This window comes from Lepisosteus platostomus, chromosome 1, assembly GCF_059453375.1.
Source record: "Lepisosteus platostomus isolate fLepPlt1 chromosome 1, fLepPlt1.hap1, whole genome shotgun sequence".
Taxonomy (NCBI): Eukaryota; Metazoa; Chordata; class Actinopteri; order Semionotiformes; family Lepisosteidae; genus Lepisosteus; species Lepisosteus platostomus.
Genome location: NC_142611.1, coordinates 81,001,688 through 81,025,656, shown reverse-complemented (window position 1 = coordinate 81,025,656; position 23,969 = coordinate 81,001,688). Strand labels below are relative to the sequence as shown.

Genomic DNA, 23,969 nt, shown 5'->3' with positions numbered 1-23,969 from the left:
GCGACATCATGAGATCTTATCAGCAGAAACACCTTAACAAGGTGAGGTGGAATGGTAACTGAAATTTGAAGGGTCAATAGTATGAAAATCACATGCAAATTCAATGACGGAAGTTTAACAGGGACACAATACAGTTTTGATGTTTCCAACAATGTTGGTTTGCAGGACAACATTTCAAACAGGACAACACAGAGGCTTTATACACCTGACTGAGTAAAAGAATAACACAACTTCAAAGATATTTTGCTCTGCACATACACCTTGCAAAGCCAACAAGGGTGCAGAAGGAAATTAGTGAAACTGTACTGTAGAATCAGTCTGAATAAGTAGCTACAGGAAATGGGTGCTTAATTAGCTGGGTTCTCTATGACTCCAGTCCTTCAGGGCCTAAGGGTCCTCTATTTTGCATTCAACACCTAATTGAGTCAATAATTTGGATAAGACATTAATCCATTATTTTAGGTCTTGACAATGAGAGGTTTCTAACTGAAAAGTACATATAACATCTGGAGCAACCCTTCCCTGGAAAGGACTGGAGGTGTTCAAGTCAATATTCTTTTGTTAAAAAGGCTCTCTTGTTTCTGAAGCTGCAAAACCTTGAAAAAATATTCAACTATTTTATTCTTTATCATATAATATGTATATCATAAACAGGATTCCTGTTGTTTATTGAAAAAAAAACAATATTAAGGTAGAATAACATGCTTACAGATTTTACACATTATCAAATTGAAAAAAAATATATTTTGCTTTGTTTTACACTGCTCTTACAAGAACACATTACGAAGGTTATAGCAAGTCTGGTCATTCAAGGCTGGCTTGTCTTCTACAACCCTAAGGTGACGAGGCCTAGCGATGCTGGGGGCAGGGCTGTATCAGGAGGGAGGGCCCTTACTTGATAACCCTGAGGCGGTACAGGGGGGCAGTACGATTGCCGGGCCCCTTGCTGGGCTGGAGTACGTCTTTGCTCTCAGTCTTCGTCGTGATGCCATCAGGACCAGGCAACAGAGCGGGGCTGAGGAGTCTCTCTTGGACATCACACTTTAGACAGACTAGCAAAGAAAAGACATTTCAAGTAATCTTCAAGATTTCCCTTAACTAGAGATCATTCTACGAACATAAGAATACAAGACCATCTTGCCCTTTTGGTTGCTAGTATCTAATTGATCAAAGGATCTTAGTTAGCCATTTCCAGGGAGAGACTAGTGTATCTGGTTCGACAGCATAAGGGCTAGTTTTTTCCACATCTCCACACTTGTGAGTAAAAAAAGTGTCTCCTGTTCCTAGTTTTAACTACTACTTTACATGTTTGCTGTCACTTGCGTCCTCTGTCTCAAGTTTAATTGTTGATACTGAAGAAATAATGTTGGGTTATCTCTTGCCAATGCCTTTGAGATTTTTAGATACTTGAATCCCCTTACAGTTTAAAACTGAAGAGATTTAGTAAGTGTAGGACCTCTTTTCTACAACTTGCTGACCACAATTGTACACTATTTTATTTACTAGTCTTACTAGTGAATTACACACTTGAAACATAAAATTCCTCATTATAAATTCTGTATTCAAACTATTTATCCTAACATCATGTTTGTGTTTTTTATTGCTTCGGTTTTCAGTACACAAAGAGTTTCGTGTGCCCTTTACTGTTGTTTAATACAGCTGTTGTTTTACATGTTTAAATAATTCTAACAAGTTAGTTGAGCTTTTTCTAAAATCCATTTTGACTGTCCCTTAGAATCTTTGACATGCAGATGATCCTCTAGTTTTGTTTCGATTATTGTTACTATAGCCTTGGATGTAATAGATGTATTTTTCATTGGTCTTATTTGGCTCTTTTGTGCAAACAGCCCGCTCTGCCACATATGGATAACTTAAATAACACTGTCTAGATGACTAGTGTACTTGAAGGCTTTGTAACCAGGGAGCTACCAGGGGAGACAGGAAGACTCACATGAGGAGTAACAGAAACCTATTTTCTGTAAAGAAAATAAAAAATGGTTTAGCCCTTTAAAGGCTATAATACTAAGCAAGCTTAAACATAACATAATGTAAGAGCTTAAACAGTGAAAAATGTGAACTTGAACTAGTTCACTCTTTGATTCCACTGATCCTAACTGTGTGAAGCCCACAGGAGAACTGAGCTGAGGCAGGACCAGCATCCTTTTACACAGTAGGTGCAATCTGCACAGTGGCAAATTGGCTCATGTCCTGCGTAATGAACATGAGGCCTGTGTCTGGAGTCAGGCAGCTCAAGGAAGCAGCAGTCCACCAACTAATTAGGACAGGATTTCATTTGCTCAGGTTCTGTAAGTAGTATGAAAACACCAACTAGTTTGAACAGTGAAGCACAGAAGGGCTTAATGAGTCATGTGTTGTCCTTATGCTGCACTTTCTACTGTAACCCATTTTCCTGAGTCTAGTTTATTCAGGACATCAGTACATTGAAACACAAACAAAAATCCTAAAGTTCACTCTTCTAAGGAAAGCAAAAACAATCCAAGTTCCTCCTTTCAGGATAAGCACAACCAAACTGCAAGTCCACTCTTCCAAGTAAAGAAGCATTACTGGAAGGCAGGAACTGTGAGAGTTTGTAAAAGCCAAACATTTAATAACTGATTAGTGGCACTGTTATTTTCAGTTTGGATCATCAGCAAGATCATGAAAACCCCAAAGCAGATTTTTGATTAACAGTATGTGCAAGAGACACAGGGAAATACACCATAAATCCAAATGAAATAAACACCCAATATAGTACTTAGCAGTTAGGGTAATTATTATTTTCCAAAGTGGTAACAGTCTAAGCACACTGATACATTTGGTTAATGACTGTCAGGCAGTCATTACTTTAAAGTGGTAAGCTAATTAATGTACTTCATACTGATACTTTAAACAATTTCAGGAGTAATAGCTAATTTAAAAATGGTAGTAATAAGAACAGCGCCAGCAGCCATGTCACCCTGCAACTCACAGCTGGTGTGAGCCTGGTCAGTACCTGGATGGGAGACCTCCTGGGAAAAAGGTGTTAGTGGGGCCAGCAGGGGGTGCTCACCCTGCAGTCCATGTGTGTCCTAATGCCCCAGTATAGGGACGGGGACACTATACTGTAAAAAGGCGCCATCCTTCGGATGAGATGTAAAACCAAGGTCCTGACTCTCTGTGGTCATTAAAAATCGAGAGACTTTCTGTAAGTAAGAATTCCATTGTACCAGTACCGGTTACATATGGCAATAAAGTTCAAGTTCAAAAATCCCAGGGTACACTATGGCTGCTGTCACATCACCCAGGTGGGGCTGCACACTGGTGGTGGTGGAGGGGATCCCCATTACCTGTAAAGCGCTTTGAGTGGAGTGTCCAGAAAAGCGCTATATAAGTGTAAGCAATCAATTATTATTCAATACTAGTTATAGTAAATGTAATGTAGAGCAGCAGAACCAGCACTAGCAGCATTAAAACCAGTGGTAGACTAAATGAAATTTCTGTTCTACTATTCCTGTCTGCCCCAATCATACTAGCAGGCTATTACTGCAATCACAATCCTTTGTAGTTAAATGAATCAGTTGCAAACAGACTCATTGTGACAAATTCCTTTGACAAAGATTTCAATCAAACTATAAAAGGCTCTGAAGAACTGGGCTTTAGTGTGGGCTAACATAACTGAAATTATAACATATCCACATAAACTCTATAGTTCGTGTCAACACTTTAATTATAGTTCCTTTTGTGTACCACAGCTTGAGTAAGTGTTGCTAGATCTGATCTGCTGGTTACAGATTTGAGAAGAGCCTACCTCCTTGTGCTGTGTAGTTGAAAAAACAGTCCCTTTTCCTGCCGTCAAGGCAGAGGTGTTAAAATGATGTCCAAATGGATATTCTGCCTTCATTTTTTTAGTAGTCTTTTAAGACTTTTTTAGTCTAAAAATACCATATTATTCTATGTATTTTGAGTCTAATAATACCATAGTGGTGAAAAATACTAAGAAATAATATTTACAGTCTGGCCACAGGAATGCAATTAAAAAGGACGAGTATCTCATATTTCTCATCAAACAACACAAGTTTCAGAGTCCAGTAACGTATCAAAATTGGCTGCACTAAATGTTTAGTTGATTATACAAATAGAAAGAGCCATTTTAGCACAAGGTGTCAGAACAAAACATTTTTGCTTCATTTAGTTTGGTACAAAAACCATAGTCAACAGCAATGTCTGCTTCCTTAACAGTTGTAAGATTAATATTATAATACCTGAAATTTTATTCTGGTTGTTAGTCTTCTTTCAGTTCATTAATACAAAGTCTGAGTCATAGGTTAAAAGGAATGCTTTGTCTGTGTTTTGCTGTGGGTGCCATTATGTTTTGCTGCTCAAAATCAGCAGAGAAATTTGAGATGAGATGGTGACAGGGATGGTGTACAATTCTGTAGGACAGAGCAGTGTGAAAATGTTCATATTTATTGAAACCTGTGATTTACTTAATACATAATATGCTGTATTTTTCAGATATTTTCAACTGACACTATTTTCTCGTTTAATGATGAAAATATCTGCCTCAGACTGATAGGTTTAATTAAGGTTAAAAGGAAATATGAAAGTCTTAGCTTTATTACTAGTCACATTTATTACTAGTCACTAAGTAGTGACATTCCATTATTTTGTTTTCCTACAAATGTTCATTCAAAAGATTCTTTAAAGTTCAGCCAATGTATGTGGGGAAAGAGAAGATGTTATAATCCCAAGCCTTGTTATTCCTCTGTCAGAACAGTTTCTCACTCAGTATTTACTGCAGCTTGTTAAATATTTGATCTAATTAAACATCATCCTGCCCTGCACCATTCTTTAAACATTTACTTACATTAAAGACTATCAAAGGGTTAAGATATTTGCAGAGCAAGAACATAAGAAAAGTGGAGACTTTTGGGCATCTCTAGCTCATTTCAATACTAGCAGGTAAGTAATGTCAGAATCTATGAAGTCACTTGTTAAAAGATGCCAGGACATCACCAACATGACTGAGGAACTTTTTCCAGACTCCTAGAGCCTTCTCCAACAGCAACCTAGGTTGAAATACAGTCTGTACTGACAAAGAAACCCAAGGAATTTAGAACAGAAAATGTTATGCTAAGTCTTGATGCTATGCTAGGCTATCCTTTGCCTACATTTCCTTTTCCTTTAAAAACCAGTGGGCAGCTACATGCTGTTAATGTGCTGGCAGTAACAGATAGTCACAAGGAAACACATGGGCAGAGGTATCACCGGTCATACAGTGTATTAATGTGGACACAAAGAAAAAAATAATCTAATTCCAGGAAGTACAAAGCTGTGAGCTGCGGGGTGATATGGCTGCTGGCATAACATGGCAACTTACAGTACTTTCACAAAGTTCATGATTTTGTTCTTAATTCAGAATTTGTAAAATTTTGCAATACTGTCAATTAATGTATTTTCTTACCGAGATAACTGCTCTGACAAATTGGGACTTCAGTTCCACTTTAATTGTTTTTCTTCCATTCTGGCAATGCAGCTCCTGACATGCTGCTTGTGAAGCTGAGGCAGAGCTCCCCGTGCACCATACCTGGGGCGGCCTTGTGTGCGGGTCCGTCAGCGCTGCCCCCTGCTGGCGGGGCTGGGAGCAGCAGGTGCAGGTGCTCCTTGTCCGCTCCAGTGTCGTGCAGCCAGGCCTTGAAGAAGCTCTCTAGGCTCACGGCATCATTCTCCACTGTCTGCAGGTCAATCTCCACGCCCAGGTGAAGACCACCTGTGGGACACAGGGACAGGAAGGGGACAGGGGATGGAGGCAGACGGGGGGGCAAAAGGGGGCATTGCCCCCTCAACTGAACTGCCCCGCCCCCTCAGTTTTGGACTAAGGATTTCTGAACACTTTCGCTTACTTAACGTGCGGCCTAAAAAAATTAAAAATAGTTGTACTTTGTCAATGGTCAGATAACTACACTCACCCCGAATTCAGTTACTACATTGGACTGTTTGATGTGGAGGAAGGCTATCCATCCAGGAATGGCACATATTACATTGTGTCTACATTACTGAGTGTCAACATCATTACAATCTTGTTTGCTCAGGTGGACCAATTCCTTGCAGTAGTTTATCCTTATACTTACAATCGTTATACAGTATAACTAGGACTGTAGTTATAGAAGTTGGTGCTTTCTGTTGGTTTTACAACTATTTTTTCTTAAGGATTCAGAACCTCATTACCGTCGATGTAGCTGCACAAATGAACGCATGTCATATTTTGTGGCTCCAGGCAATAATAATTGCGAGAGTGCTGATGAACGTGAAACTGTACTTCATTGCTAAATACCAGATTGCTCATCAGTATTGTTGTTGTTTATTGCACATTGCCTGTTGTTGTTTTTTTGCACATTGTCTGTTGTTGTTTTTTGCACACTGCCTGTTGTCTCTGTCTTTCTTTTGCTACACAATTGTATTGTTGTTGTTTTTTCTCTCTTTGTACTACTTATGTCCGAGAGCTAGCTAAATAGCATTTCGTTATACCATATACCATGTATATGAGTGTAATGACAATAAACTTGAACTTGAAAGTATCTTCTATCATGAAGCACTAATCAGTGGCATGGTTGCGAGATTTCACTTGGGTAGTTGCAATGGCTCCGTTTCAACCGAAATATCACCGCCCCCCTCGGGATTTCAGACGCCCCCCTGCAGATTTATCCCCTGGCGCCGGTCCTGGATGGAGGTGAACACAGGAAGAGAGCAGAGCGGACAGCAGACAGGGGAGGTGTGAGGAAACAGGTGCGGAGAACAGGTGTAGAATCTAAAGAAGGGAGAGAGACAGCCAGGGAGTAGAGCACAGGCAGTTCCAAGAGAAAGAGAGTGAGAGAAGAGATGAGGTAAAGACAGAGGAAAATTACAGCAGTTATGTCAAGAATTAGGTTAAACTCGGTGGAATGGAGGAATAAAGCAAATGAGAAATTGAGAAGAAAACAAGACCATTGCTAGGAACAAAAAAAAGGGAGAAGCACATAGGAAAAAGAGGAGGAACTTTAGAAAAGTCAAATAATGCATAATGTCTTCCCCTTTTCCAAGACTTTTGTTATTTTAATGCAGACTCCATAACTGCACACCCCAGATGTGACAGGTCATGTACTATAGGTATATGTATAGACCCAGAATAACTAAAAAACATGACATTGTACAGTGAAATGAAAAATGAGCCACAAAATAGCCAATTTAAAATTCTTAAAAAATGTATCATCCCCAGTATAGGTTAAAGAGCAGAAACAATTTGCATACGGATATAAATCAACACATATTTATTTAAATAACCTGAAATTCTCTGTAAGAAACCCCAATTTACAACATCTATTTTCAAAACCTCTTCTTGTTGTAAGAAACAGACATCTAAGTAACTGTACAGAAACAATTGTTAGTATTTTTCTTTATACACTCATACAGTACACCTGTTCTTATGAGCAAATTTATGAAAAGGGACTGCTACTTTCTTTCAGTTGCTACCGCTTTTCCTCTAGAGGGCAATATAGGACTACAGTATTGCTAAAGCATCTCTAAACACAGTAACAAGTTTCTTCACAGCTCAGGCAAAGGCATAAGGCCATCCTGATATCCTGAATTCTCACTCCATAAAGTTCTATATGCAGCTGCATTAACACTGCAAGTACGAATTAAAGCTTTAATCATTATTTCCTCCAAAACACATGCAGTTACTTACATGTCCATTTCCCATTCTGTTTTATATTCCCTTGTTGTTTTACAATGTTCTGACAGAACCCATTTGTAATTTCAAAATACACTCAATACAAATTAAAAACACACCTGTCTCACATTTTTCAGTTTTTTTTAAATGGGCCCTACACGGTGCCAGAATTTTAAGCCCATTTTGTCCAGACTAACCAGGTCAGATACCTAAAAGAATAAAGACCAGAAGTCAGTGAATACAACTAACCTAAGGTTGCATTTTTTGTGGTGTAGGTACTAATTCTAATTATTTTTCAAAAAGATTTAGCCAATTGTGATTTACTAAAACACATTTTACCCAATTAACACTAAACTCTTGGAAAAACAGTATTAATACAATGGTACACATTGAGATATTTAGACAAAAAATCTAAATAAGCATTGTCTTCACTATGCCCATTAAAAGGAAACATGCTTACCTTCCAATGCAATGAATAACCCTTAATTTAACACTCAATCAAGCATGCCATTATAATAATAATACTACCATATTTGGTTAAGAGCATTGCTGGTGTCTGACTCCTCTCTTCACTGAATTTAAAATGAATGCAGTTTAGCAGTTTCCCTCTATTTCTGTCTACTGATACTACCTTAACTCGTATTCAGGTTTTGAAATAGATTTTTCCCCAGAGAGCTCATTAAGGAAAAGGGTGTGAAGAAAAACTGCAGCCTCCTCTCCCAGCATCCATTGTTTACAAGGTTATCAGTGCGAAAAATACAGCACTTCTCTACTGGCAAAGGCAGTGGAACTTGAGAGGAGGCAGCTTAGCCAGTCTCACACGTCCCTGTGGGCTTAGCTGACCCAGGGACTGCAGAGTGCTTGTACTGCGGGGTTTGCAGGTGACCTTAAAGCAGTCACAGGAGAACATGTTCAAGATGGGGGGGGGTGTCTATAAATTGCCTGTAGTAATTAGTGCCCCTTACTTTGGAATGGGATTTCCACCACTCCAAAACCCAACACCAGGGATCAAGCAAGATTACAGTAGGCTCAAAGGGGTCAGGCCACGTCAGATCACAACTATCCAGAAAGGTCATGCCTGGACTAGTAGCCAGTGCACCCATCGGATGTTCTTGGAAAGACTGCATAGAAGGAAGTACTGTAAAGAAGTCAGAAACAGAGATGTATGTGAGGAAGAGAACAGTGGAGAGAGGGAACAAGCAAACTATGGTTTACCATCCAGCTTTATCACTGCATTCCTCTTGCAGAAGCAAAATAGGTATTAAACACTCAAAGTTCTATTACAAAACTTAAGGGAATGTATTTTCTTATATGTAGTGCTAGTTAAGTTTCTTTTTGTAATATTACAATGTACCCACCACCATGCTTGACAGTAGGCATGGTGTTGATTGGGTGATGCACTGTGTTGGGACTGAGCCAGAGGAAACACTTTGCATTTATACCGAAACCTTCGAATTGCGTATGTCTTGTTGCACCTCACAATGTTCTGACACAGGTTTACAGTGTGACTTAAATGCTTTGTTGAAGAGTCCAGTGGTATTTGAAATGGGTTTGCCACCCTGCCATAAAGGCTAGTTTTGTGAAATTTTCCGGATGTTGCTTCGTCATGGACACAAGACTCTCCCATCTCAGCCACTGCTTTCTGCAGCTCTTGCGATGCTGATGTTGGCCTCAGGGTGGCTCCCTGTCCAGCTGCTCAGTTTGGAGGGACAGCCTGATCTAGGCAGTGTCTGAGCGGTACTACAGACCTTTCTTGATTGAGTAAATGGTGCTCACTGGAATTTTCAGACTGGGATTTTCTGTACCATTCCACTGATCTATGTTTTTCAATGACAATGAATCCCTTACTTGCTCAGAAACTATATTGGAAGTACATTTAAAAAGGAGACTAGGAAGCCCTTCTTTGCCCAAAGGGGTGTAGGAGTGTAGAACAGCTACAAGTTGCTGAAGCCATTACCCTGAATGTTCTTTTAAGAAATGGCTGGATGGGATTCTTGGATCAATCAACACCTAAGTATCACATGGTCTAGATGAGCCAAGATCACTTCTTGTTTGTAACCGTCCTCAAGTCCTTACCAAAGCATCTTGTTTGAAATTCACTACCTGACCAAAAAAAAACCTCACAGAGGCTCGTGTTTTTATTCTGAACTCATAAGAACCACTATTATTGCACACAGAGGCCACGTGTAACTTTGTGTAACTTTGTGCACCTTAAATAATTCAGATTTGTCAAAGCAAAGGGTTTGAATACTTATGCATTCCATCCATAATTATATGCAGTATTTAGCTTTGTTTCCTTGCATTGAAATTGTGGAGTACGTTGTGCATATAACAAATATTAATTTAAACAAAATGAGAGTGCTGTTGCCATAGGTCTAAATACATTTGTAATTGTATACAGCCTGACAAACTGCTTTAATCCAGACTATGCATAAAATTATTTCCTAAACAGTTTAACATACAATTAATCAATTTAATAGATAATTCTATACGCTTTCTTGAACAGATCTTGTCTTTCTCATGCATCTCATGCATAGGTCACTGAACACAACAAATCTCTTTACAGGTTCTCATGTAAAGCTGAGGCAGGCACCATATAAGTTAATTGATACATACTGTATTTCTGAAAACGATACATAATGAATAATGGTTCTTAACATTTGTCCAGTGTGTATATTCTAGGCTGTGAGAATTGTTTCCAGAAGTGCTCATCCATGACAATACAGTAAAATAAGAAATAGCAAAGAGGAAATGTTCCCGGCTGTTTGGTGCTCCTCTGGTTCACTCCCTCCCTTCACTGCTCAGCTGTGCAGCCAGGAGCTTCAGGAGACTAGAAGAGCAGCAATGCATCGTGATCAAGAGCCCCGGGCGCAGCACTGGCTGTCCTCGCACAAGGTCAGATATTTCGTAAAAATATATTTTTTTCAGCACAGTACGACAAAAATTAATGCTCTAAATTTAAAAACTGCTCAGCGGAAGGAGTAGAAATCATTTACTGCAGTGCTTGTTGCCAGAACATGTATTTTTGAAAGGCTTGGGAAATCCAGGTTAATTAGGCTCATTCACACTTTTGTGATTATGGACTACCAATGCCTCAATCAATTCACTAAGGCAAATTAAATTAGTCTTTGACTAATCAGTCTTTCAGTATGCTTAGTCCCCTTGTGGAATCGGTGCAAATCAAGCTTTTCACACGCTTAGAAAACCGACCACTGTGTTTCTGCAAGTTACCAGCAGCTGCCAGACAGAGAAAATTGAGTGGTTTCCAGAAGGAAAGCATAATGCACGAGGCTCAAAGCAGGTTTCTGTTGCAGTACCAAACAGGCCAGCATGGCCTTGGAAGGTGAGAGTAAGTGAGAAAAAACACAGGGGCACAGAGAGAACATGCAAGCTCCACGCAGATAAAAAACAAAAAAACAGACACTTTTTTTAACACATAGTTATTTTCTCTAATAAAAAGAAGTGTCGTAATTTTAGAATTTATCTGATGTATTTGTCATTGTGGTGATATTGACATGTGATAGTTTTATTATTGTGGTTAAAGCAAAATACTTTTTCATTCAGGTCTCAGGGTCTTCACTGCCTGATGCTATTGCTCTTGCAACTAGTAGTTTTTAGTAGCTTAATAGTACCAAGGACTATAAAGTAAAAGTATAGCTGTATAACAAGTGGCAAGAAATAGCATGATAAAAAAAGAAAGTCTCAGGAGTGTTTCTGACCAACGTCGGTGCCTTTAGGCACAGAAACAGATTTTCAGTTGACTGAATTGCAATTGATTTCTGTCTGTCAGTTTCTCCCCTTCCTTCACTGTTAAGAATTCATCATGGCTTTGGGAATGCAAAAACAAAAATGTTAAAGTGTAAACAATTGAGTTAAATTGGAAATGTTCTGGTCTAGCATATTGTATACTATAGTACAGTGTGAAGCACCACCGTGATATCTCATACAGCACCTTCATACATATATAAAACAAGGAAAACTGTAAATCACAGAGGTGATTCCAATATCCTTTTGCCAGCCTCATTAGTAAGCATTTAAGACATTTAGCAACTAATGACTGTTTTTGCCCTAATGTAAGGCTCCTTTGTGCTGTGTAGTCAAGCTTGGCTATTCTCTTGTGGCTGTTCTATCCTTTTAAACTGTTTTTTACTAAGGATGAAGAACCTCAAAAGACTGAAACTGGACATTGAGCAGGGCTGTATTAACTACACTCTCAAATATTTCCAGAATGCACAACGAATCAATTTGATACAGTAAACCATTATAGTTTTGTCTTTGTTGCATCTGTCAGCAAATATGAAAGGGCTGTCTCCATTAAAATGTGAGACTGTTTTATTGTTTATAGATTTTCACAAAGAGATACATGCAGAAACAGGCTGTTAAATTTGATCTCAAGTGTTCTGCTCTCTGACGGGCCTTAGTTAAAATTCTGTGCAGGGATGCAGTACGCTGAATATGCTGTAGACATTGCCCTGTCAGCTCATCTCTTTTCAGACACTGGTATAAATTGTTTAATTGCATGAATTAATGAAGTGTCCACACATGGTCTCACACGGTTAATTGTGCTTTTTGTGTTTAGCTTGAAGTTAAACATCTTTCTGGAGTATTCCCTGTATTAGATGGCTCCTTCTCAAGCACCCCTTCTGATAATTTCATGAAAGGCAGTGAGAATGAAAATGTCAGGTGAACAACAGCACTCGGGGAGATGGGCGCATATTTGGCAGCCCTCATGATTTTCTGAAGGCAAACCATAATTGTCCCAATTACGGTATTGGAAAAGGTTACTGTTGTGCTACAGACATATTTTACAAAGCAGCACTTCATCTAAAACGAAATTCTGAAGAGCTATACCGCTGCTGTAGTCTTATGTATAACCTTATAAACGGATGGACTACATTCTGCCTTTACTCAATATGGTATAGACTTCACATCCTAGATGAAGCTGCAACCATCTTTTAATATCTGTTTTCACTAAAGCAGTCATTAATAACTCACTCAAATTGTATTTCAAGAGGTAGACAGGGGACTGTGACAAGAACATGCGACTGTAGTTGGTGAGAAAGCTGCAAGTGTGAGCCCTATCAGCACTTAAGTACACAAGCTCCACTGTCCCTGATATAGCTGGCTAGGTTAGCTTCAATCTCTATGGTGCGCGAGAGTGTGCGAGAGTGCGCGACTCACACTGGATAGACTGAGGGCTGCTGCAACCCTGACCAGGGAAAGGCATGATACATGATCCAAGTTTAAACCCGAATAGAAACGACCCACAGAATGCTCTTGTTTGAAAGGGACAAAGCTTTGACACAGCAGGTCTCTTCTACCTCATGCTTCTCTCCTCCAGAGAATCCGAGCGCAGCCCTGTGGGCCCGTCCTGCCCCTCTCAGCCCAGCCTAGGAAGCTCCCCGGTTCAGATCCACTTTTGTTCCACAGCGCTCAGCAATCCTTTTGAAAATAAATGGTATGAAAAATGCAAAGCAAGGAGCAGAACGATCAATGGCAAGAGAGTTAAGAGGACATGTTGAAACAAAAACATCAACTGCCGCCAACACAGAGGCTGGATAGATGGATTTTAAGTGTATTTCTTCAAAAGCCCGAGAAGGATTGTGGCACTCGCCCCAAACAACTACATAAAACTCAGGTATGAAGGTGATATAAGAACAACAGTGCCACGTCTTGTCTGTGGTGCTGTCAGATCTTAAGGGTTTACAGGCTTCTATGCTTCTAATTCCACGACACCCTATTGTGTGAATGAACTAACTTTAACTTGTTTTCTGCACCTGTCTGAATAATGTAAGACTAACATCACTTACAGTACATGCTGAATTGAAAGAGCTCCCCATGTCGTACCTTATTTTTAAAAACATGTGGGAAACGTCCAAGGCAAAACAAAATTGTTTTTACTTTTCAAAAGCTGCTCAATAATAGTCAAGCTGAGAATAACTGAAACACATGATTTCCATTATGGCATATTCATTTTTAATGAAGTTTAGTTGTTCAATGGCACTGTGATTCCCATGGTAACCATCATGGAAGACATCAATACAGACAACTTAAGAATGTTTTAAAAACCACCGAGAATAGCATCTTACAGTAGGCTATCCCTCTGTTTAATGTGTGTGGCTGTTGTAGCTCATTTCTCAAGGCCTTGTGAGTTTCTCTGGAGTTTGAGAGCATTGCATGCATTTCACTTCACAGCAATATGAGAAAAAAAAAGCCATGCAATTTTAGCACAAAACACAAATCAGATGCTAACCAGCTTTGGTTTGGATCACGCCAAGTATAAGACTCATTACAAGAACACTGTAGTACAGTTTTTAGCTACAGAACATGGTGAAAATACTGACACAAATTTTTAATATATCTATAAGTATCTTAATACAATACGCTCTTGATCATACTGACTCAGGAACGCTTACTGATGAAAAGAGCATTCTTGTTCCAGTGGACGTCATCTCAAAATCTATTATTCTATTCTTTCTCTTTCCAACCATTTAAAGAAGCGTGATTTGGCAGAAGACAAATGAAACCTAATATTGTACATGATGTGTGTGTTCATAGCATTACGGTGGAAAAAACTAAGAAATGTGTAATTGAGAATAAAACAGATACTGAACCAATATGATTTCCAAACAGGCTGTACAGACATCTTTTCCTCTGTCAGAAGCTTGACAGAAATTATAGTTTAAAGTCAGGTGACATCTCTCTAGTGATTTGTTAGTCAAAAACACAAGAATGGAAATGAAGCCTAGATTTTGCATTCAATAGGAAACAAAGTGTCCACAGAAACAATTATATTCTTTCTTCATCAGGCTATATGCGGTATGCACATATCCCCTGAGGCCAAAACCCAGCTCTTATTATCATATGTTCAGAAACATGTCAGTAATGCTATGTTTAGAGCTTGCATGTTATTACTTTACACCTCATGCTTACCTTACTGTATTGTAAAGGATAAACATAAACAAAACTTGATGATTCAGACAGCACTGTCAGACTGAAGACCTGATCCTAACAAGGATAATTCACCACCCTTATTGACAGAACAACAAAACAACAGAGAGAGTTTGAAGTCAGGATTGCCACAGTAAACAACTTTCAACAAGATTCAACCTCCAGGAGCAGCAAAACCATTATGAACCTACAAAAAGGACAATGGATACTCAAGGTGAAACTACACATGGTTTGATGACTGAGAGAGCTGAGACTTACAATGAATGGATTTACCACAATGTAACTCGACCTGATATCATGAGAACTAATCCTACAGTTGGTTCAGTCCACATTTGATAATTGAGTTCCAACTATTAATTCCACAGACACTTTCAAAAAGAAGCACAGAAAGTTTAGTCAAGATCTGGTAATTGGCTAACAAAGTATATAACAAATACAGATTTTAAAAGCAGATTTAAAACCAAAATCTTCTTTTTTATTTTTTTTACATATGCATTATTTCCAGACCCAAACAAACATTTCAATCAACATATAATTAAAAAAATGAAAAACGACTTCAATGAGACATTTTTGCCTACAGAGATACTTTGTCATGCTTCCAGATGTAACGTAGACTTCATTACTTTCTAAGCACCACATACTGTACCATCTCAATATGGCCACGCTACGGGAATCAGGTGGGGCAGTGACGAGGCTGAAAATTCTCACCTTCCTCAGGACGGGTTCAGTACAGGTAACAGCTAACCGGGAAGAGGCCCTTTGTGAACACACATTCACACACATCAGAAGACTGGAAACTGCTGCAGCCCTCTAGGTCACCTCCTGTAGGTTTAAATTCTAGTCGGACTGGGATCTTTCTGGGAACCAGCGGTATGTGGATTGAGAGGTGGTTAGCAGACAGAAGACGGAGCATGAAATGGGGTGAATGACCTCATTAGTGGGCTACCAAAGGGATCTGTACTAAAACTAAAGCTCTTTATTTTTTATTTTAGATCATTTTAGTGATCTAAATCTTGGTATGATTAGAAAGTTAGTCAAATCTGCAGATGATACCACAAGAGGAGAATTAGTAAGCATTGTAGAAGCAGTCAAAACAATCCAAAATCCCAAAATTATTTAATGAAACAGACAACATTTAATGTAGAAGTGGAAAGCATTATATGCATGCACCAAAATATAAACATTATTTTATAGCATTAACCCTTCTGAATCAATGGATCATTGGCAACAATTACAGCAACAAATCTTTTTGGACAAGGCTCTGTCCACTTTGCACGCCAGGATGGTTCTATTTTCCATTATTCTCTTTGCAAACTAGCTCAAGTTCTGTCCAGGTAAATACATGATGTTGACAACAAAAACTCAGGAGTGACGACAGCAACTGTTCACTCTTACTTCATCTGTGCAAACCCGTAATTGTTCCTATTCCTACATTATTTCCTAAATATAAAACTTTAAATACAATACGTAATCCCTTTTTCCTTCACACTAATCATTTACAACCCTCCTCCTCACCATCTCCACCTTTGCAGATACTTCCTTATCCTAGGAGCAGGGGTTTGCCTTCAGCCAAGTTCGTGAAGACAAATCATGCTACCACTAAGCACTCAATCAACAGCTTTCAGCTTTGCGCTTAATTCATGGGTGTTGTTTTTTCTAGGGAGATTACAGTGGCCGAGATGTGTGGAACACAAAAGCAAAACTGAGTTCACAAACATAAAAAACGACACAACACAAACAAAAATTAGAGCACAACGAAAAAGCTTGCACAAAAAACCTACGCAAAGACAAACAAAAAAAATATAAAAGTGTGTTTAAAATGTAAAAAGGTTCTAACAACAGACAAGAAACCTGTTGTAAGGTAAGAGGGGAGGCTACAGACCAGTGTGAGGTAAAGTATAATTTATCTGGGCTATATTAAAGGTTAAAATCAACAAATATTTACATGTAAATAATTTTCAAAAGTAGTAAGAAAGCCCATCATTTAAATTAAAATACTACAGACTTCATATTTACATTTCTAAATCAAATACTAAAGGTTTTAGAGTTGCAAAAAACTTGCGAAATCCATATAGATGAGCTTCTCGTATAAACACGTATAAACAAACTCTGGAGAGTTTGGAGCACTTAGCATATTGCTTTGACCTTATATTGCTTTGTTGTCTTTTTTACACTCCCATTTTGCTTGTGTTGTGTCTTATTCTTTGTGCACTCGTTCTTTTTGTGCTTTGCATGTTTTGCACTTCTGGGCCACTGTAGGAAATACAATAAAAGAGTAAAATTTAAATGGTATGTTATATGTGTATAATATCATATATTCAGTAAGACCTAATTTTGAATATTATACATTTTTGTTTAACCACATTTCAAAAAAGATACTGATACAATGGATTATTTCAGAGTAGAGGATCTATACCAGCAGCCATATCACCCTGCAGCTCACAACTGGCAGCCCACTGAAGCTCAGTGGCTGTGAGCCTGGTCAGTACCTGGATGGGAGACCTCCTGGGAAAAACTAAGGCTGCTGCTGGAAGAGGTGTTAGTGGGGCCAGCAGGGGGTGCTCACCCTGCAGCCTGTGTAGGTCCTAATGCTTAAGTATAGTGGTCATTAAAAATGCCAGGGTGCACTATGACTGCCATCACATCATCCAGGTGGGGCTGCACACTGGTGGTGGTGGAGGGGATCCCCATTACCTGTAAAGCGCTTTAAATGGAGTGTCCATAAAAGGGCTAAACAAGCAATTATTAATCAATCAATCATTAGGTACATTTTCTGGCTCAAGGCAATGTCCTGCACAGGCACACTAAAATAACTAAACCTTCTTTCTAGTCTTGAACAGAGAAGACCTGATTCAAGTATTCAAAATCCTCACAGGCACTGAGTTAAGTGAAACATGAATCAGAGGACACAAGTAGAATCCAAGCGGAAGTGCATTTTAATCAGGAGTTATACGTTTACGAAAAGGCATAAGGAGTAAGGAATACATCCATTTTGTTAAAGCTGATATCCCAGTTTCTTTCAAATTATGGCTGGATGAGATCACTGGGTCAATTAGCCATTAAGGCTTAGATGGGCTGAATAGCTTCCTTTCATTTGCAATTAAGACATTCAGAGAAAACAGGCAAGATAGAGGAATTAGGAATCAATCAGGAAATCTGAGAAAGCTCAGATAAAATAAATGGCACTGAAATTTTTGACTCTATATTTACAGTATAGTTTTTGTCAGTGATAAAGACAGAAATCAAAATAAGTGCTTTCAGTTTGCCTTTCACAGAAAAATAGATCAATTGTCCCTGATTTGCATGTCAAGTGATGTTCAGCCCAACAGTTTGTTCATTGATAAGTGTTCTGAGTTACTGGAATTAAGCAGAAGTTGCTTCAAACACTGTCTTCCTTGAATTTAGTAGAATCTGCTATAAACTCACAGTACTTGGCAAAAGTTTTTACATTTTTACATGAAAGTCAAAATCCAATCAGGCACATAAAAGTGCCTTTCTTCCCCACTCTAATTTCATTTCAGTTCAGATGAGATTAAGATTTCTGTCTGATTAAATGCAGACAAAACAGCCTGATACTGCAAAGACTTCAAAAAATAAGCTCAAGTGTTTTATTATGGAGTAACACAAAAGAAAGCCATTCTGAATAGTATAGTTTGTTTCTATATTCTATGTACTACAGAACCCATTCTGCATTTATTCTCAATCTTCTGCTTTTACAGATTTAATTATCTACTATTAAAAACTGAAAATTCCATGTAGTGATAAGCCCATAGATGTAGGTTGCTTTGTAGTGTCATTTCTTTGATGAATGTTTTAGCAGTCCATCTCTTTTAAACTTTACATGTTAAAGTTTTTAACTGTCACACAGAAATTGCTTTCTCAAACACTTTTGAAGTGCAGACAAAATGTTCTCACTGTTACGTCAGCAGAACTCTCTTTGATGTACAGTATGTCCTTGTAAGTCACTTAGCATTATCTGTTGCTGCTTCATAACTCTCTTTAATAAACTGTTCAGCTTGCTCTCTCTGCATCTTTAATGAACAAAAGAAGCCAAGCAGATCCAAAGTCTTTCCTTTAGGGTTAGTGTATAAGCTGTAGCTGCTATTACCTTGCATTAAAAGAACAACAAAACTCTTTTACACATTTATAGTATATTATTTAACAGCTTAAAAATATTTTAATTACTTGATCTTTTCTATCAAATAGACTTTCTGTTTAGGTTAGCCAGGGAAACTCATTAATGCTTGCTTTTTTTCTTGTTTTAATAGCTTTGGACAATTTTCAACATATCATTTTTATCAGTTTCACATGAGAGGATCATGTAAAATGATAAAACTCGTTGAGCGTAATTTAATGAATAAAAAGCTTTTAAAATAATGGATGGTACAGGCAAAGTGTGCCTTGAAATGTGCGCAAGTCCACATTGGTAGGTACAGTAAATTAAAGCATGTGAAAAAGTGCACAAGAAACACAGGAACTGAAAACAAATCAGGCAACTGCTGGAGGCTGCAATGCTGTACTGTATTTAAATTGAACATTGGTTGCAGTGGCTCTAAAGCCCACTTACTCTCTGTATCTATCCCTTCTCCGGACAGCATCTCAGGGGTCCAGTCCATGTTCGCCCCCAGCAGAGCTCTCCCTTGGGAGATGTGGATGACCTGCAGCTTCCTTAGTCTAACCAGGTCAGTGTCCCTGAGGCCCGACTCCAGCAGACTCACCACACGCCTGCCCATCTGGCTGGTCAGCAGAGTGATCTGTCAGAGACACACACCTATTCTACATTCTGTGATGGCACAGCCTCTGCCCTGAGACATGATTATTAAAATATTTGATTTAATATAAAGGATGTTGTAAAAAATTAAAAAAACATAACCTTAAATTTTAATGTGCTGTTTTTTCCCTTAAATCCATTCATTTATCCCTTTCCAAAGAAAGATCTATGTTTAGTATGTATAGTAAGATGTGGTGGCAGGTTAAAAAACATTTACTGTCATCACCCCATCAAGAGATTGGGATGTAATTAAGTTGAACTGCATGTCATTGATTCTCCAATATTTCCCTCAGATAGTTTCAATCACTGCAGGTAACACAGAAAATAATTAATTTTTGTTCATATATCTGTATGTTCTCTCTTCATAACAAGTTTAAGAAAAAGCTAAAATCCCACAGAAAACAGCAAAAAGTAGGTTGAACACTCAGTTGTCATTCTATGTGATAGAACTATCTGATTTTCACTGAAAACTGCCTGACCTCCACAGAGCAGCTGCTGAGAGAGCCTCCTACAGTCAGGTGACCCATGTACTGCTTGAACTGCTGCACGCCGTCTTCCACAGCCTGCTTGAAGGAGTCCGACTTCTGCTGCACACTGCCCTCCTTGGGCATTGAGCGCAGCTCTGTGACGCAGGAGTGCAGCCGAGGGAAGTTACCTTTCACCGGCTGGAGAAAGACAAGAGCTGTGAACAGGACCCCGAGACACAGCTGACATCCTGTCTTCACTCCTCCTAAAAAGGCACAAAACACTCAAGTGTTCTGAAATACTACTTGTTTAATCATAACAAAGTCTTGTTGGACTTTAAGCGTCATGATGATCAGACTAAACATTTTTAGAAGTCAGTAATACTGTATCAGGAAACAGGGTGCACACTGCCTTTAATGAAGACATACAAACTGCTCTAATTAAAGACTCTCACAACATACAGTATCAGGAGGAGTTTTACAAAACGTAAGTCCAAAACAATATATGTCCTTTTTTCCTCAGTCCCATAATGATTGTTTTTAGAATTTAAAAATAAAAACAATGATTTATGTTAGGCAATACTCTGCAATGAGATGAAACCTCTAGAGTGTGCAAAAAAGGAGAAAGGATGTGTCACTTAGTCACTGGGTCTCTCGCAGAAGATCTGCAGATTCTCCAGACACGCACCTCGACTTGCGATTCTTCATAAACCATACAGACATGACCAGACAAGAACCCAGTCACAACTCTTCCATGGCCCAGACAACTATTAAATATGCAAGGGTAGCTCAGATCATCAATTGTTCATCAAGTCTAAATCTAAGTCTCAAAATCGAAGCCTGCCTCCGAAAGCAAGGTGCCTTGATGTTTCTTTGACAGATCAAGAGTATGATGAGCTGGAGAGATATTTTTACAACAAGCACATCTGAATGGACCCAAGTCTTTTAACAATAAAACTGAAACCAGACTAGAAACAGCCTAAATCCTATAGGCTAGTATGAGGTAGTTCAACCTTTAACTAAACACACTGCAATCCCCTGAAGGCTGACACCAACTACATAACTGTATTTCAAACAGGGGCCTCAGGCCCCACACTCACGGTGAAGGGCAGGAGACACTCCTGCTGGCTGTGGACAACATAGAGGCTGAGCAAGGGCACTCGGCAGGGTCCAGCCAGGCTGGAGGTCAGCGCGAAGAAGTTCTCCAGAGCTTCACAGAGGTTGGAGCAGGTGTCTGACCAGTATGGAGGAGACACGTCCACAACGAGGATCCGCGGAGGCTGCCTGCTGAACACAGAGGCGTACGTCTTGTTGTTGTAATCTGCCCTGATCCCTGAATTCATCGTGGCAGCTGTGGGGGTTGATACCTGTGCAGAGGAAGGAAAAGTGGCAATGTACTGTAATTGAAGAGAGAAACGCAGCACCTATATCCCTCTTTTCAAGCCAGAGCAAAAGTGCAATTTTAATTTAAAAAAATGCTTACACACCAAACAAAAAAATGATGTCTTTTCCCACTTTACTTTTCATGTTGTTTTTGTTTTAAATGTCCTCAATTTTACTACACTGTACTTGCTGTTCATTCTGGTTTTCCTGTTTGTACAGCACTTATTTTACTTTCACAGATAGAGCATGATGTGCTGTACAGTTTCTGCCTTTATTTATTTTGAGGCAGCAGGGAAGAACTCCTTTGTCTGTGTATCGGGAGTTGAAGCGTTGGAGTTGCTGGAACAATGATACACCCCATCTACAAATCTGCAAACCGATAATGTTGAGGAGGAAGATAGAGGAGATCATGAGAGCAGCTGATACAAGTCTTCAAACGCCTGAAAGGTACTGAATGAGCCCAGCAGATTACTTCACACTCGGCAAAGAAGCAAGAGCATACTGTGAATTGCTGCTGGGGATTCTCAATCTCTTCTATGACAGTTCAAGAAGCAGGTGGACACGACTCCTGGAGATATCAGATACTGGAGGGACATGATTGGCCAGGCAGGGTCACCTCTTTTAGTACCTTCCCTGTGTTCATCACATGTGCCTATAATAGACCAGCCAAGACCTAGCCAGTCAGGACCGAGTGTCTGTCTGTATACACTGATGCACACTTGCAGAAGAGAACACCTCTCGCACTTGTGGATCTCTCTTCTGTAGTGTACACAATTATCAAAGAAAGAAAAGGCTCTGGTCCAATTTATTTTTAGTGCTATTTCTAGCAAATTACACAAGAGCCTGAAAAGCCCATTCCCGGAGGCACTCTGTGCAGCTTTATCCCCTGAAACAAAGACGTACTGTCTGCTTCCTTCTGCACAGCAACTGTTTTCAGCAAAGACTTCTCATTCTGTTAGATTCATTATATAACTGATGCAATTAAAGATACAAAAATGCAGAATACAACATCTTTAACCATTTTAATTGAATTATGACATTTCTTTATCCTAAAATTGAGCATTCCCGCATTTGCTTTTCTACTTAAAAAGGTCTTTCACTATTTTTCAATGCTTCGGCATAACGAAAGTAATTATTCATCAAAGCCTTTTCCATAATTCCTACGCTGTACACATTTCATTCATTCCTTCAAAGGATTTTTAAAAGGACTGCTTTCTCACAATGTGAGATAGTGTAGCTCTGCCTCCCACACACTCATATTTCTTTAATCCCTTAAAATGTATTGGTAGGCACTGGCACAATTCAGATCACAAACAAATCCTACCACTGTAGCTGAATGATGCGTACCATACCAGTTTTTCAATGTAAAGTTCATGAATGGTAGACTTCATTAAATAATGGAGTGTACAATATTGGGAAAATGACCATGCAAAACATGCAACTGAAATTCCTTATAAATACCATGTGACACCAGAGCAGATGCCATGAAGTCAACTTGCTCTCTTGAAACAAGGCAGTGTTTTAGGGAAACAGACACACCAAAGCAGCAAAGAGGTACCAGATTGTGAGCTTATAATGACACAAAAAAGGAAAACTGATCAAACCAAACAGATCCCAGCTTTTTTTCCTCTCTGAATGACATGGGCTTGCTAAGCTGCTTTTACTGGCCACTAAACAACAGTGAGCACAACCAAAGTCCATTTCAAACATCAAAACCCTTGACCACATCCAGACTCGTTTTCTCCCTTCTCATTCCTGTTACCTTTCTCCCTCGGAGCATGGCCAGAGGACTATGCTCAACAAGAGGGAGTGAAGATCGATGGCCTGTGTTGTCCTGTCAGGAACATTTGCTGAAAGGCAAGCCAGATATGGGATATATAGACACGGGTATAAACCAGGCTATGCTTCCTGTTTGTATGAGGTCACCTGATCAATGCCAGATGCTAGCCTGGTCAGGTGATAGCAAAGGGCAGGTCACCCCTACAGCCTCTTCCTCTTAACTATATGACACAGCTAAAGCACAAACAAAGTGCAACACACACAAGAAATGGATTAAATCACATATTTCACAGATATCAAACAGTGCGTGATAAAGCTTCAGTATGAAATGTGTCATTGTCAAGTCAAAAACAGGTCAGGTGCGATCAAGCAGAGTCCTTTATTCATGCGCATGGGGAGGATACAATCATGCAGATCTGAGAGCAGCCTCTCATACAGATCTGAGAGTAGCCTCTCCGAGATGGTAAATGCAATCAGTTTTATACAGCAAATTCACACAGGAAAGATCATTCTAAATGTCCCATGTTAGGAGTTGTTTTTCTCTCTACAAACATTTCTTTGTAATTGACCACTTTATTCTTAAGAAGCAATGTTACCTTGTAAATAGACAAAATGAAGTATATAAATAAGAGGTGTGAAATTTAGCTAGACATTCTGCAGTTTCTAGCATTAGCATCAAAACATCAAATAATATGCTTGCAATTCTTCTTTCATGTTGTTGCTAGGCAAAAGGCATTTTTCAAAGCCAACTAGTCACTATCTTACACATTTAAAAAAGGTAAATGCTAACATTCTTACTGAGATGAGATCAATGAGCTCCTAACTACCACAGGGCTGCCAGTCCTTTTCTCATGTTCTCTTGGCAGGCCCTCTCACAGACAGGCCACATTCAATCATGCGGATGGCAAGCAAGAAAGTACTCAGGTGAGGCACG

General features: G+C 39.2%; 1 protein-coding gene and 1 long non-coding RNA gene across 2 annotated transcripts in view; one reads left to right on the top strand and one right to left on the bottom strand.

Annotated features, from left to right (window-relative positions):
* The window catches only part of m1ap (meiosis 1 associated protein), a 34,600-nt gene that overhangs the window by 9,162 nt on the left and 1,469 nt on the right, over positions 1 to 23,969 (bottom strand). The window contains exons 2-6 of the mRNA XM_088638803.1: positions 20,974 to 21,240; positions 19,889 to 20,074; positions 19,206 to 19,392; positions 5,567 to 5,749; positions 896 to 1,052 (exon numbers count right to left, since the gene is read on the bottom strand). Of these exons, the coding sequence (XP_088494929.1) occupies positions 896 to 1,052; positions 5,567 to 5,749; positions 19,206 to 19,392; positions 19,889 to 20,074; positions 20,974 to 21,216 (956 nt within the window). The 5' untranslated portion in view covers positions 21,217 to 21,240. The remainder of the gene's footprint in view (positions 1 to 895; positions 1,053 to 5,566; positions 5,750 to 19,205; positions 19,393 to 19,888; positions 20,075 to 20,973; positions 21,241 to 23,969) is intronic.
* LOC148679032 (uncharacterized) lies at positions 9,992 to 20,446 on the top strand. The gene is made up of 3 exons (XR_015940013.1): positions 9,992 to 10,582; positions 19,234 to 19,320; positions 19,897 to 20,446. It is a non-coding gene; the product is annotated as an uncharacterized LOC148679032 (long non-coding RNA).